Source organism: Poecilia reticulata, chromosome 10 (assembly GCF_904066995.2).
Source record: "Poecilia reticulata chromosome 10, P_reticulata-male-v2, whole genome shotgun sequence".
NCBI lineage: Eukaryota > Metazoa > Chordata > Actinopteri > Cyprinodontiformes > Poeciliidae > Poecilia > Poecilia reticulata.
In genome coordinates, this window is record NC_088839.1 from 20,247,390 (window position 1) to 20,260,261 (window position 12,872).

Sequence of the window (12,872 nt, forward strand, 5' to 3'; positions counted from 1 at the left end):
AATTCATAGAATCATTTCATTACTTTATTTATGCAGATTAATGTAGTGTAGCCATCAATTCAGTAAACACAGGCCGCCGTTTTGTTGCTGGATGTACTTTAGTATCATCAACATACAAAAAGAAACTACAACATAAGAGCAGATATTTTATTTAAATACAGGACAAATGCAAAAACATGAAGATGAATGAGAGAACAAACAGAACTACAGTCAATTCCAATACAAAAACCATTTTATAAATAGCTTCATACGGCAACACCAGCTGATCTCTCTTTACTTCAGACTTCCAGCTCCACTGTTTGTGTTTCATTTCAGCAGCTCTGGTCGTCCACAAAAAGCAACAATTTAAACAGAAAACCTCAGAAAAGTCAGAAACTTTTTTCTTTTCATCGTCATTCTCTGTATCCAAGCTTCCACAGATCAACAAAGTAGTTAAAAAAAAATAAACCAAGCAGATCACCGGAGGAGATCCAGAGAGCAGCTCCGTCCACACAAACAGCACCATCATAAAAGTCGTCACAGGAGCAGAGAGGCTCAGCGGTGCGCACACAGCAGAACATTCAGGTCAGGCTCACACAGTGAGCCCTTTTCCATGAACATGTAGCTCTTTCTCACAATAAAAGCACCACAGTGCTTCATCTGAATAAAACAGAACAAGCTTTTTTTCATCCCTGATGAGGACACAACTGTGCAAAATGTTGGACTCCAGGAGAAATGTAAACAACCATGCTTATTAAATAACCAACAAAAACCCCATCATGATGCATTGTCAGTAACATAAATAAATAAAACAGAAAGCACAGTAAATGTTCTGAACAACATTGGTTATTAGATCACTGGACTATTATAGCATTTCTGATTAAATTAGTCGAATCCTTTCAGTTTGAGATTATAGTGAAATTTTTGTTAGGACTGACTTCTGACTACTTTTATTTACTTCAGTTGTTGTTTGCCTCAAATTTATCTCACAGCATTTTAATGTTAGACTAGAATTCCCTTCTGTTTTGGCCATCTTTGAGCTCGTCTCTACACAAAGCGACTCTCAAAACTGTACACACCCCAGTTAAAATGCCAAATGATTATTTGTCTCTTACCAAGCAGTTTTACACAAATATAATAGAAGATCAAAAATATAATGCAAAGGCCTCATCAGTCAGGTGAAACGTGAAAAAAGATCCACAGCACTATATAAATATATATATCATTTCACAGTAAAAACAGATAGAAACTGTTGAAGAAAATAAGGGACACAGTAACGTTACGAAAACTGGTGCCAAGAGAATGACAGCAACATTGAAGGAGCTGCAGGAATCTCTATCAAGCATTTGTTGTGCTCTATGTGTGACAACAATGTTCTATGTTTTGCACTAAGGAGTAGGGCTGCAAGACTGAAGCCTCATATTTCAAGTAAAACATACAAAAAAAGACAAAAATATCCCTAAACCTTGTGAGGAAATGAGTTAACAGTCACATTAAAACACAATTGAACTTTAGGCCACAGTAAAAAAAAAAAAAAAAAAAAAAACAAAACAAAAAAAAACCATTTGATCCAAAAATAACATTGGACATTATTAAAAAGACCAATGTGAAGCATGTTGATGGCAGCATCAAGATGGAACTAGAGTTTTTGTCCACCAATCATGAACTGTTCCAAACATCAATTAACTTTTTACCAAAACCCTTCCAGAGTCTGCTAGAAAGCTGAATGTGAACAGGGTTTTTATTTTTCAAGTCAAATCAATAAAAGAACAACTTCATAAAAGGATGATTAATGGTGTGGATTGGCCTAGCCAAAGTAAAGATCTGACATAAAAATCAAAGGGGGCTGTGAGCAACAGATCTCCTCATATTCTGATATATTTGGAGAGGTTTTGCCAGGTTGAGCAGGTAGATAATGTCAAGTGAGAAACCTTTTTCAGTTACATTAATACAAACAACGTTTGTTTCTCAAAGACAGTTTCTAAATTATTTATCATAGCCTTTATACACATCACAAAAACCTGTGTTTTTATCAGGAGTGTTGCTGATGTTTGAGGACCACCGTACATATAAAACATGTTCTAATTAGGTGATTTACCTAATTTAGCAAAAAGATTGCAAATCATTGGTTTTATAGCCGTTTAGGTTACCAGGTAAAAAAAATCATGTAGCTGAGCATAGATTTTCTGAAATAAACAGTATGTCTTACTCCAAAACATCACACACTTTGATAATTCCATCTTCGTAGGAATGTCATACAACTAAAAAAATTTATTAAAATGCAAATTTTAAGTAAAGCTGGCAGAAAATCACCTGAAGTTTTAATGAGTAAAATGATCCAAATATTTTGTCAATCAAATTCTCAATTTTAACCATTTAGGTTTTTCTTTTAAGTCAAAGTTCCCTTTAAACTAGATAATTCACATGCTTTGTTGTATATTTTATAATCTTGTTTAGATGCATCTCTCAGAAAAATTAAGGTAATAATGACAACAAACTGTATCTTTGGCATTTCCCTACTGCAGTTTCTTGATGCTTCTTTGCAGATAATATAATTAAAAAGGTCAGGCTCTGCTGAATAAGATGAGGCATATAAACAGTAAGACGTGCAGAGTGGACATTATGAGTGGTCATAATGAACAAAATGAGGTTTAAAACGGTGGCGTTAAATGTGAGGAGCTGCGTCACTACCTCACTGCCTCCCTGTCAGACGCAGACACTTGGGGTTGCAGGGGGAAGAGGAGGCGTCGGGGAGCCGCTGTCGAGGGGAGTGTGTCCCAGCAGCAGCTCCTTGTCTCGGTGCAGCCAAGGCCCCGTGATGTTCTGCCTGTGGGAGTGGTAGAGCCGCAGGAAGGCCAGGATGGACTGAACCAGCCACAGGGCCGTCACAAACCACAGAGACGCCTGAAGATGCAAAGATAGACTTACAGTCACGACTATAGGCCAAAAACATCTCTGAAAGTTTGGAGTCACGTACTCAGTACACAGTACATTGTATTGTGTGTATCAAGCAGAGTTGTTTTGGTATTTCAACCATAGGAATCTATGTGATACACCAGGGGTCTGCAACCTGCGGCCACAAGTGGCTCTTTGAACATTTCACAATGGCTTTTAATAACTTTGGCTTGGCTAAAAAAAAAAGAAAAAAAAAAGAACCAGCTAATATTTTTAAATGTAGAGAAGATAACAACACAGATTTTAAATAGTTTTCAGTTTATTCCTGCAGTATTTGAATTGAATTTCCACAAAGACAGACACTAAAAGTATTACTAATATGTTTTTAGATTTCATTTTATTGCCATTAGGTTGGAATCCAGGTGCATTTTTAATTTTCACATAACTTTCCATTTTACAGAAATAAATCCATCCTGTTTGCTAATTTTGCTAATTTTTATCTTCATCCTTATTTTAAATTCTAAAAATAGAAATAAAATGGTAGTTATTTAAAAATGTCAACAAATTACCAATAGTATCTATTCATCTGAAATTTTAAGTTGCCCTTTTTTCCCTAAAGGTTGTGGGACATTTGAAATTAGTTTTATTTGGCTGCCATGAAAGTGAAAATGTCTATGTTTGCAGACTCCAGTGCTACACCAACACAGACCAGTGAATAATTGAGCTGGGAGGGAAATGCTACACAGATTTCCCTTTTTTTATTATAAATATAATGTTTAAAGGTGAACCTCTGCCCAATCTCAAGTCTTTTACAGTCTCTTAAGGGCTTTTTTCCCCAGGATTCTCTGTGCCTTTCTCCCAAACAGACAAAATGTCTTGAAGAAAAACATCCATGATACTGCCACCACTTGTTTTCACAAAGGGGGTGTTGTCTAGTTTCTACCTAATGTAGAGCTGTGTATGTTGGACAGAAATCTGAAACGTATAAAAAATGTTAAACCATGTATTACTTTTCTTCAAAAATCACTACCTCTTGTTGGTTTATCACATAAAAATGCAATAAAATTCATTAAGGTGTGGTGCTACAACTTCACAAAAGCTAAAAAAAGATAGTCTGTTGGGTGTAAATATAGTAGTTTTGCAAGAGACTGTGTGAATATTTCAGTTTTGAATCCATGAACTATCAGTTTGTTTCGGAGACCTCCAGCTGTTTAATCTGGCAATACTTAGAAAAGTAGGTCAAAACCTTGAATCTCCCGACCAAACAGATTTTAATCTATTTATATTTGAGATTATATGATTCTATGCCCAGGATCAATGTCTCCTTTTCCACTGAATAAATGAAACATCTAGATTTTTTACTTCAGTGATGACATTACTGATACTTGTCCCGTTTTCTCATCATTTTTGATCATGTGTCGCATTTATTGGCTGTCAATAGAGTAATGAAAGATACTATCATGTTAGGCATGTTGGTGTGTTTCAGTTTGAGCTCCTACCTGAGCCAGACTGAGATCTGTGTAGAAAGTAGACGTGTCAACATCCAGGTAAAGAGGGACAGACTGGGACTCTGCACAACTGAACACAAAACAAGCATGAAAGACAAGAGAAGTTATTGCCAATGCTCAAAATTGTGAACACAGGCCATAAAAAGTTGTTTTACCCATCTGTTGAAACATTTATTACTGAGACAACTTTATCATTTGATTTTACCTGTAGGGACGTGTGCTGTCATCGGTGACTGTGTCGCACCAAGAGCTGAATCCCAGAGACAAAATGACGCTGGATCCCGCAGACAGGAAGAGCACACAGGCGCTCAGCAAGACCGTGAGGAAGGATGAAAACAGGGTGCTGGGAGGCGATGCACACATGGGAAAACATCAACTTAAACAGTGTTTATTACATAAAAAGATAAAATGTATTATTTATGAGACAGTATTGGGTTAGTTTGAGCCTGTATTTACCTTTGCAATACTCCATTTTCCATGTTTAAACCACTTTTTATATTGGAAATTAAATATATATAAAGCCTGCAACAAATTCAATTGTTTAAGCAGTAAAAAAAAAAATCAGCAATTATTTAAACTTGTAAACATTTTATTAATACAAAATTTAAAGTATAAATCATTGTTTAAAATGTAAATGTATATATTAAAATCTCACATAATCATGTGTGTTTACTTCATAGTTCATGTGCTACAAACCACCGTAAAATAATGACATAAACAGAGAAATACATATATATATATATATATATATATATATATATATATATATATATATATATATATATATATATATATATAAATATATGTTTGGTAATGCATTTATAATTGACCACAAATTTGTTACAAATAAAGTTATTTTTGGTTTAATTATTTCATGATACATTTTAATAACCTAGAGATCTGTTTGTGATTAATTAATTCACTACTTCATTAACCAACATACTTGCCTCTTTAAAAGAAATATGTCTGTGACTGGTGTCTCTTATCTTCACTTGTGTCAAGAGCAAAAGTGACATTAAATTATTTAATGTCACTTTAAATAATTAGTTGTTGCACTAATATTTTAAAGAGCAACAACTTTAAAATATTAGAATAAATACTGATTATTGTATCCTATGATTTCCATGTGTATATAGGAACTGAAGAACTTGTTCACACATTTGAATAATTATGGACACATTTATTTCCACTTCTTTTTAATCACACATGTATCTCTATTTATGTAATGACATGCATTTACTGAATTGTAGCACTGTTGTTACTTTATAATCTCCATTTAATAAGTAATGTAAATAAGCAGAAGACATTTTTGTGAAACTTTGTTCTAGCCTAAAAACAACAGAACAAGCTTAATGCTACATTAAAAAAGATGAACAATGGGAGTTTTTAGCACTAATCACGAGGTTAAAATCAATATTACATGATTATTTTAGGTGAAGGCTTTTAATTCTTCATCTAAAATAAGTCACTTTATCTTCCTGTCACATTTTATGAACACTTGATTCTTTATTCACCTATGTAAACAACTAATACTATTGATTATCAGAAAAAATACACAATATTACAGTTTAGACACTTTAAATTCAATTTTACTTCATTTTTTTTAATTAATGAAAAATATCTGTGCATTAATTGTTATTAGTACAAACACAAATGTTTTGCTTTTTCATTACAAAACTGCATATTGTTGTTATAATATACCAGTTAGAGGCATATTGTACATATGTTTATTTTGGACTGAAAATATTTACAAAATTTGTGCCTTTAGCTTAAGCCATGCCATAATAATAACAATGTTTGTGTGTGTCCGTGGACTCACTCGTCATGCCGTCCGTGCAGATAGAAGAGGCACCTCCAGCCCTGCGCAGCCCCGTATAGCGTCGTAAAAATACCCACAAATGTGGCGAGCTGGCAGGCTTCCAGCGGGCCCCACCGCTGCACCACCAGGTGAGACATCTCCCCGGGCCGTTCCGTAAACTCGGCCCGGTCTTCTTTCCTCCAGTAGCCGGTGGAGAAGAGGGCGCAACGGCCTTTGAAAGCCGAGCCGTTAAGAGCCATCGGGACGACCACCAGCAGTCCCGCCGCGACCGAGAGGGCGTGAGCGGCGCAGTGGATTAGCAACAGCCGGCGGTCCAGCTCCATGCCGGAGGTCGAAAAAACAAGTAAAAAGAAAATGGGCGTTTTTAGTGGGATAAAGAGAAAACTCTTCTGTCAGCACATCCCACAAGTATAGCACTTTCTAGAGAGGAGAGGGTGGGTATTTATAGAACAGGGGCGGGGCAGACGCTACACGGGTTGCACGTATCTGTCAAAGAGGAGGTGAAACTACAGAGGGATCACTCTGACGCATATTCTAGAGTCCTGATAAAAAAAATAAAAAAAAGTACCAGAACATTCGATGATATAGCATATTACAGCTATATCATAGCATAGCATCTATATTACAACAGGGAATAATAATAATAATAATAATAATAATAATAATAATAATAATAATAATAATAATAATAATAATAATAAAGTATTATAAGTATTCTATTACGAACATTACTTTGTATATTATTGCTTCTGTTGATGTCGCAATTTATTTATGCATTATAAAATGTGGCTGTGGCTGCATAAAGTAAAGGAATACATGCAATGCATTTCTGAGCAAGAACCAAATCTGTGGCACATTTTTGAAGCAACATACATACTGAAATGTAAAATCCACAGTTCTTTTGCTTCCAATTATAAGTCCATAAACAAAGAAATACATGTACTATGTACTATGTACTATGTACTATGTATATATATATATATATATATATATATATATATATATATATATATATATATATATATATATATATATATATATATATATATATATATATATATATATATATATAAGAAATGTGTGTCTTTTTCTTTTTGTTTGTTTTTTAAAGGTATTAAACATTGCAATTTTTTAAAGAAAAAAACTGGACTGGATGTCGATGTCGATTCATCCATTATCTTACACGCTTATCTCTAGTGGGGTCGCGAAAGGTCCTGGTGCCTATCTCCAGCAGTCAACGGGTGAGAAGCGGGATACCCGCGGGATACCCAGTCCATCGGGGGTCAAACAGTTATGCACGCCCACGCCCACACTTAAGGAGGATTTCGAGAGACCAATCAACCTGACAGTCATGTTGTTGGACTGTGGGAGAAAGCCGGAGTATCCATGCACCGGGAGGACATGTAAACTCCATGCAGAGTTTGCATGTTTCAGGATTCAAATCCAGGTCTTGCTGCAAGGCAGCCGTACTACCAACTGCGTCACTGTGTATCCCCAATATTTATCAGTTATTTCTAATAACTATGTGTAATTGCAGAAATATTTAATAAAATGGTTTTGTTTTCAATTATGACCAAATGTGTTGGCGAAGTGGTACATCTTCGTACACAAACAATCTTCAGAGGTAAAACGTCTTCTATGACTAAGCTTCCTACGTCATGTAGGATATCTGCAGATGACCTACTTCAGTGGAGAAATGTGTGTCAAATCTCTGCAGGCAAGTATTACATGTATTGTGTCGAAAAAAAGGCTAAAATTAATTAAGAAATTGGCTTTTCTTTGAATCCTCAGAAAGCCAATAAAAAACAATGTTAAAAAGAGCTGCACCATCTAAGTACAGAAGTACTTAGATGCATTTAAAGCTTGTTTTTGAAAAGTAGCTGGCAGGTCCAGGTGGACTTCCAGAGCCAAGAATAATGTGGAATGCAGCTGGTTGAAATACCTCTCTGCAACTCATTATGCAGTCAGCAAAACCACAATGAAACAGCATCATTAGGTAAGAAGGGCACAATCAGGATGGACCACCAACCCATTACAGGGCCACACAGGACAACCAACTACGTGGACACATAATTACATAAGGGGGGAGAAAAAAAACAAAAAAACATCTGAGAACATTTAACAGTCATCATCATAAAGTATGGGAAAAAGTCGGAGTACCAACAGAGAACCCACACATGCACCTGAAGACCCTGCAGACTACATGTATTAGAACCCCAGGTTGGAATTCAATCCAGGGCCTTCTTTCTGCAAGACAACAGAGCTATAATCTGCACAGACCAAATTCAAGTAAACAGAAATAGCTAATAAATGCATTTTCAATATAGGAAGCATGCAGTATCTTGAGCAATATGTTGTCCGGGTATACATTTAAATCCAAATGATTTTCAGAAATTATTTTAAATGATCTGTGAGAAAAAGCAGAACATTGTTTACTCAAATAGCAAAATTAAACCACACAATTCTTGACTTTCCCAATGTTAAGTTTCCTATTTAGTGCTCACTGTATTTGAACTATTGGCCAGATCGGGCATTGTACAGGACATTTTTGGGTAGAATATTTACTGTTCAGTAATTCTCAACATATATGGTGCTTCTAAAATTTTATTGTAATTTTGTAATTGAAAAGAACTGCTTGTGCTATAAAATGGCATCTTGGAATAGGCAGAAGACCTCCTCTGAATGAGGGAAAATTTGTCAGTTCGGAGTCATTTTAAACTAAAGCACCAAATTACACATTACCCAACGGGCTCAATATAACTTCAGCAGAAGTCAAAATTTTATCACTCAACCTGATGTTTGTGAAGTTATGTACAGCTTAGACAGGAACATTTCCTACATAGCCAGTTCATGACACTAGCTATTCATGGGGGCATAGTATAAGCTGACCCATGAACAAGTTCCATTGAGAAAGTGACAGCAAGACAGTCATGATGTTGAAGGGTTTTATTTCACTTTTATTACACTGTTGATAATGGAGTCATGAAAGGTAGTTGTCTGATGACAGGAAAAGTCTCGCTAAAGCAAGAAAGCGTTGTATTGAATAGAAGCAGGCCTATTTGACAAGCTCTACCTGAGGGAAGGTCAAGATTGACAACAATGCCTTTTAGTAATTTCTTGACGTTTATAAGATTTGCCGAAACCCAGGATAGAATCAGGGACCTTCAGAACTTCAACCTGACGCTCTCCCAGCTGAGCGATTTCGGCAAAGTCTGAAGTCCCAAAACCGCACTGCAATCGCTCATGGGGCTTGCCAACGGGGCAAGCATAAGTTAACACTGTTGATAATGGAGTCATGACAGGTAGTTCTGTGAGGACAGGAAAAGTCTCTCTAAAGCAAGAAAGCGTTGTATTTAATAATAGCAGGCCTTTTTGGCGAACCCTTCCTCAACAGAGGTCGAAATTGACCACAATGACTTTTAGTAATGTGTTGATATTTCTAAGATTTGCCGAAACCCAGGATTGAACCAGGGACCTTCAGATCTTCAGTGTGATCGGCGATGTCTCCATTGCCAAAACCGCACAGAGATCCTTCATGGGTCTTGCCAACAGGCCAAGCTTAATTTTACACTTTTGATAATGAAGTCATGAAAGGTAGTTGTCTGATGACAGGAAAAGTCTCTCTAAAGCATTGTATTGAATAATAGCAGGCCTTTATGGCAAACTCTACCTCAGGGAAGGTCGAGATTTACCACAATGCCTTTTAGAAATCTCTTGACGTCTATAATATTTGCCGAAACCCGGGTTTGAACCAGGGACCTTCAGATCTTCAGTCTGACGCTCTCCCAGCTGAGCTATTTTGGCGATGTCTCCCTTGCCAAAACCGCACAGTGATCCTTCATGGGTCTTGCCAACAGGCCAAGCTTAAGTTGACACTGTTGATAATGAAGTCATGAAAGGTAGTTGTGTGATGACAGAAAAAGTCTCTCTAAAGCATTGTATTGAATAATAGCAGGCCTTTTTGGCAAACCCTACCTCAGGGAAGGTCGAGATTTACCACAATGCCTTTTAGAAATCTCTTGACGTCTATAATATTTGCCGAAACCCGGGTTTGAACCAGGGACCTTCAGATCTTCAGTCTGACGCTCTCCCAGCTGAGCTATTTTGGCGATGTCTCCATTGCCAAAACCGCACAGTGATCCTTCATGGGTCTTGCCAACAGGCCAAGCTTAAGTTGACACTGTTGATAATGAAGTCATGAAAGGTAGTTGTGTGATGACAGAAAAAGTCTCTCTAAAGCATTGTATTGAATAATAGCAGGCCTTTTTGGCAAACCCTACCTCAGGGAAGGTCGAGATTTACCACAATGCCTTTTAGAAATCTCTTGACGTCTATAATATTTGCCGAAACCCGGGTTTGAACCAGGGACCTTCAGATCTTCAGTCTGACGCTCTCCCAGCTGAGCTATTTTGGCGATGTCTCCATTGCCAAAACCGCACAGTGATCCTTCATGGGTCTTGCCAACAGGCCAAGCTTAAGTTGACACTGTTGATAATGAAGTCATGAAAGGTAGTTGTGTGATGACAGAAAAAGTCTCTCTAAAGCATTGTATTGAATAATAGCAGGCCTTTTTGGCAAACCCTACCTCAGTTAAGGTCGAGATTTACCACAATGCCTTTTAGAAATCTCTTGACGTCTATAATATTTGCCGAAACCCAGGTTTGAACCAGGGACCTTCAGATCTTCAGTCTGACGCTCTCCCAGCTGAGCTATTTTGGCGATGTCTCTATTGCCAAAACCGCACAGTGATCCTTCATGGGTCTTGCCAACAGGCCAAGCTTAAGTTGACACTGTTGATAATGAAGTCATGAAAGGTAGTTGTGTGATGACAGAAAAAGTCTCTCTAAAGCATTGTATTGAATAATAGCAGGCCTTTTTGGCAAACCCTACCTCAGTTAAGGTCGAGATTTACCACAATGCCTTTTAGAAATCTTTTGGCGTTTATAATATTTGCCGAAACCCGGGATTGAACCAGGGACCTTCAGATCTTCAGTCTGACGCTCTCCCAGCTGAGCTATTTCGGTGATGTCTCCATTGCCAAAACCGCACAGCGATCCTTCATGGGTCTTGCCAACAAGCCAAGCTTAAGTTGACACTTTTGATAATGAAGTCATGAAAGGTAGTTGTCTGATGACAGGAAAAGTCTCTCTAAAGCATTGTATTGAATAATAGCAGGCCTTTTTGGCAAACCCTACCTCAGGGAAGGTCGAGATTTACCACAATGCCTTTTAGAAATCTCTTGACGTCTATAATATTTGCCGAAACCCGGGTTTGAACCAGGGACCTTCAGATCTTCAGTCTGACGCTCTCCCAGCTGAGCTATTTCGGCGATGTCACTAGTGCCAAAACTGCACAGCCATCGTTCATGGGGCTTGCCAACAGGCCAAGCTTAAGTTGACACTTTTGATAATGAAGTCATGAAAGGTAGTTGTCTGATGACAGGAAAAGTCTCTCTAAAGCATTGTATTGAATAATAGCAGGCCTTTTTGGCAAACGCGACCTCAGTTAAGGTCGAGATTTACCACAATGCCTTTTAGAAATCTTTTGGCGTTTATAATATTTGCCGAAACCCGGGATTGAACCAGGGACCTTCAGATCTTCAGTCTGACGCTCTCCCAGCTGAGCTATTTCGGCGATGTCTCCATTGCCAAAACCGCACAGTGATCCTTCATGGGTCTTGCCAACAGGCCAAGCTTAAGTTGACACTTTTGATAATGAAGTCATTGTAAAGCATTGTATTGAATAATAGCAGGCCTTTTTGGCAAACCCTACCTCAGGGAAGGTCGAGATTTACCACAATGCCTTTTAGAAATCTCTTGACGTCTATAATATTTGCCGAAACCCGGGTTTGAACCAGGGACCTTCAGATCTTCAGTCTGACGCTCTCCCAGCTGAGCTATTTCGGCGATGTCTCAAGTGCCAAAACTGCACAGCCATCGTTCATGGGGCTTGCCAACAGGCCAAGCTTAAGTTGACACTTTTGATAATGAAGTCATGAAAGGTAGTTGTCTGATGACAGGAAAAGTCTCTCTAAAGCATTGTATTGAATAATAGCAGGCCTTTTTGGCAAACCCTACCTCAGGGAAGGTCGAGATTTACTACAATGCCTTTTAGAAATCTCTTGACGTCTGTAATATTTGCCGAAACCCGGGTTTGAACCAGGGACCTTCAGATCTTCAGTCTGACGCTCTCCCAGCTGAGCTATTTCGGCGATGTCTCTAGTGCCAAAACTACACAGCCATCGTTCATGGGGCTTGCCAACAGGCCAAGCCTAAGTTTACACTGTTGATACTGGAGTCATGAAAGGTAGTTGTCTGATGACAGGAAAAGTCTCTCTAAAGCATTGTATTGAATAATAGCAGGCCTTTTTGGCAAACCCTACCTCAGGGAAGGTCGAGATTTACTACAATGCCTTTTAGAAATCTCTTGACGTCTATAATATTTGCCGAAACCCAGGTTTGAACCAGGGACCTTCAGATCTTCAGTCTGACGCTCTCCCAGCTGAGCTATTTCGGCGATGTCTCTAGTGCCAAAACTGCACAGCCATCGTTCATGGGGCTTGCCAACAGGCCAAGCCTAAGTTTACACTGTTGATACTGGAGTCATGAAAGGTAGTTGTGTGATGACAGAAAAAGTCTCTCTAAAGCATTGTATTGAATAATAGCAGGCCT

At 37.9% G+C, this 12,872-nt stretch overlaps 1 protein-coding gene and 10 non-coding genes across 11 annotated transcripts; all 11 read right to left on the reverse strand.

Annotated features, from left to right (window-relative positions):
• Positions 1-133: 133 nt before the first annotated feature.
• On the reverse strand, positions 134-6,686 carry LOC103471456 (transmembrane protein 179). The gene is made up of 4 exons (XM_008420469.3): positions 6,202-6,686; positions 4,588-4,725; positions 4,374-4,452; positions 134-2,883 (listed from the first exon to the last, which is right to left on the reverse strand). Exons 1-4 carry the CDS (start codon positions 6,522-6,524, stop codon positions 2,686-2,688), a joined length of 738 nt encoding a protein of 245 aa, XP_008418691.1. The 5' UTR covers positions 6,525-6,686; the 3' UTR covers positions 134-2,685.
• Positions 6,687-9,932: 3,246 nt separating this feature from the next.
• On the reverse strand, positions 9,933-10,005 carry trnaf-gaa (transfer RNA phenylalanine (anticodon GAA)). The gene has a single exon. It is a non-coding gene; the product is annotated as a tRNA-Phe (tRNA).
• Positions 10,006-10,237: 232 nt separating this feature from the next.
• trnaf-gaa (transfer RNA phenylalanine (anticodon GAA)) lies at positions 10,238-10,310 on the reverse strand. Its single transcript has one exon. It is a non-coding gene; the product is annotated as a tRNA-Phe (tRNA).
• Positions 10,311-10,542: 232 nt separating this feature from the next.
• trnaf-gaa (transfer RNA phenylalanine (anticodon GAA)) lies at positions 10,543-10,615 on the reverse strand. Its single transcript has one exon. It is a non-coding gene; the product is annotated as a tRNA-Phe (tRNA).
• Positions 10,616-10,847: 232 nt separating this feature from the next.
• On the reverse strand, positions 10,848-10,920 carry trnaf-gaa (transfer RNA phenylalanine (anticodon GAA)). The gene has a single exon. It is a non-coding gene; the product is annotated as a tRNA-Phe (tRNA).
• A 232-nt stretch (positions 10,921-11,152) lies between these two features.
• Positions 11,153-11,225, reverse strand: trnaf-gaa (transfer RNA phenylalanine (anticodon GAA)). The gene has a single exon. It is a non-coding gene; the product is annotated as a tRNA-Phe (tRNA).
• Positions 11,226-11,457: 232 nt separating this feature from the next.
• Positions 11,458-11,530, reverse strand: trnaf-gaa (transfer RNA phenylalanine (anticodon GAA)). Its single transcript has one exon. It is a non-coding gene; the product is annotated as a tRNA-Phe (tRNA).
• Positions 11,531-11,762: 232 nt separating this feature from the next.
• trnaf-gaa (transfer RNA phenylalanine (anticodon GAA)) lies at positions 11,763-11,835 on the reverse strand. The gene has a single exon. It is a non-coding gene; the product is annotated as a tRNA-Phe (tRNA).
• Positions 11,836-12,034: 199 nt separating this feature from the next.
• On the reverse strand, positions 12,035-12,107 carry trnaf-gaa (transfer RNA phenylalanine (anticodon GAA)). Its single transcript has one exon. It is a non-coding gene; the product is annotated as a tRNA-Phe (tRNA).
• Positions 12,108-12,339: 232 nt separating this feature from the next.
• On the reverse strand, positions 12,340-12,412 carry trnaf-gaa (transfer RNA phenylalanine (anticodon GAA)). The gene has a single exon. It is a non-coding gene; the product is annotated as a tRNA-Phe (tRNA).
• A 232-nt stretch (positions 12,413-12,644) lies between these two features.
• On the reverse strand, positions 12,645-12,717 carry trnaf-gaa (transfer RNA phenylalanine (anticodon GAA)). Its single transcript has one exon. It is a non-coding gene; the product is annotated as a tRNA-Phe (tRNA).
• Between the last annotated feature and the right edge of the window lie 155 nt (positions 12,718-12,872).

Excerpts from the sequence above, each read along its gene's own strand:
- LOC103471456 (XM_008420469.3), bottom strand. The coding sequence starts at position 6,524 with ATGGAGCTGGACCGCCGGCTGTTGCTAATCCACTGCGCCGCTCACGCC. Across the intron at positions 4,726-6,201 it reads CTGCACGGACGGCATGACGA|CACCCTGTTTTCATCCTTCC; the intron begins GTGAGTCCACGG and ends ATCGCCTCCCAG. Across the intron at positions 2,884-4,373 it reads CAGATCTCAGTCTGGCTCAG|GCGTCTCTGTGGTTTGTGAC; the intron begins GTAGGAGCTCAA and ends TTGCATCTTCAG.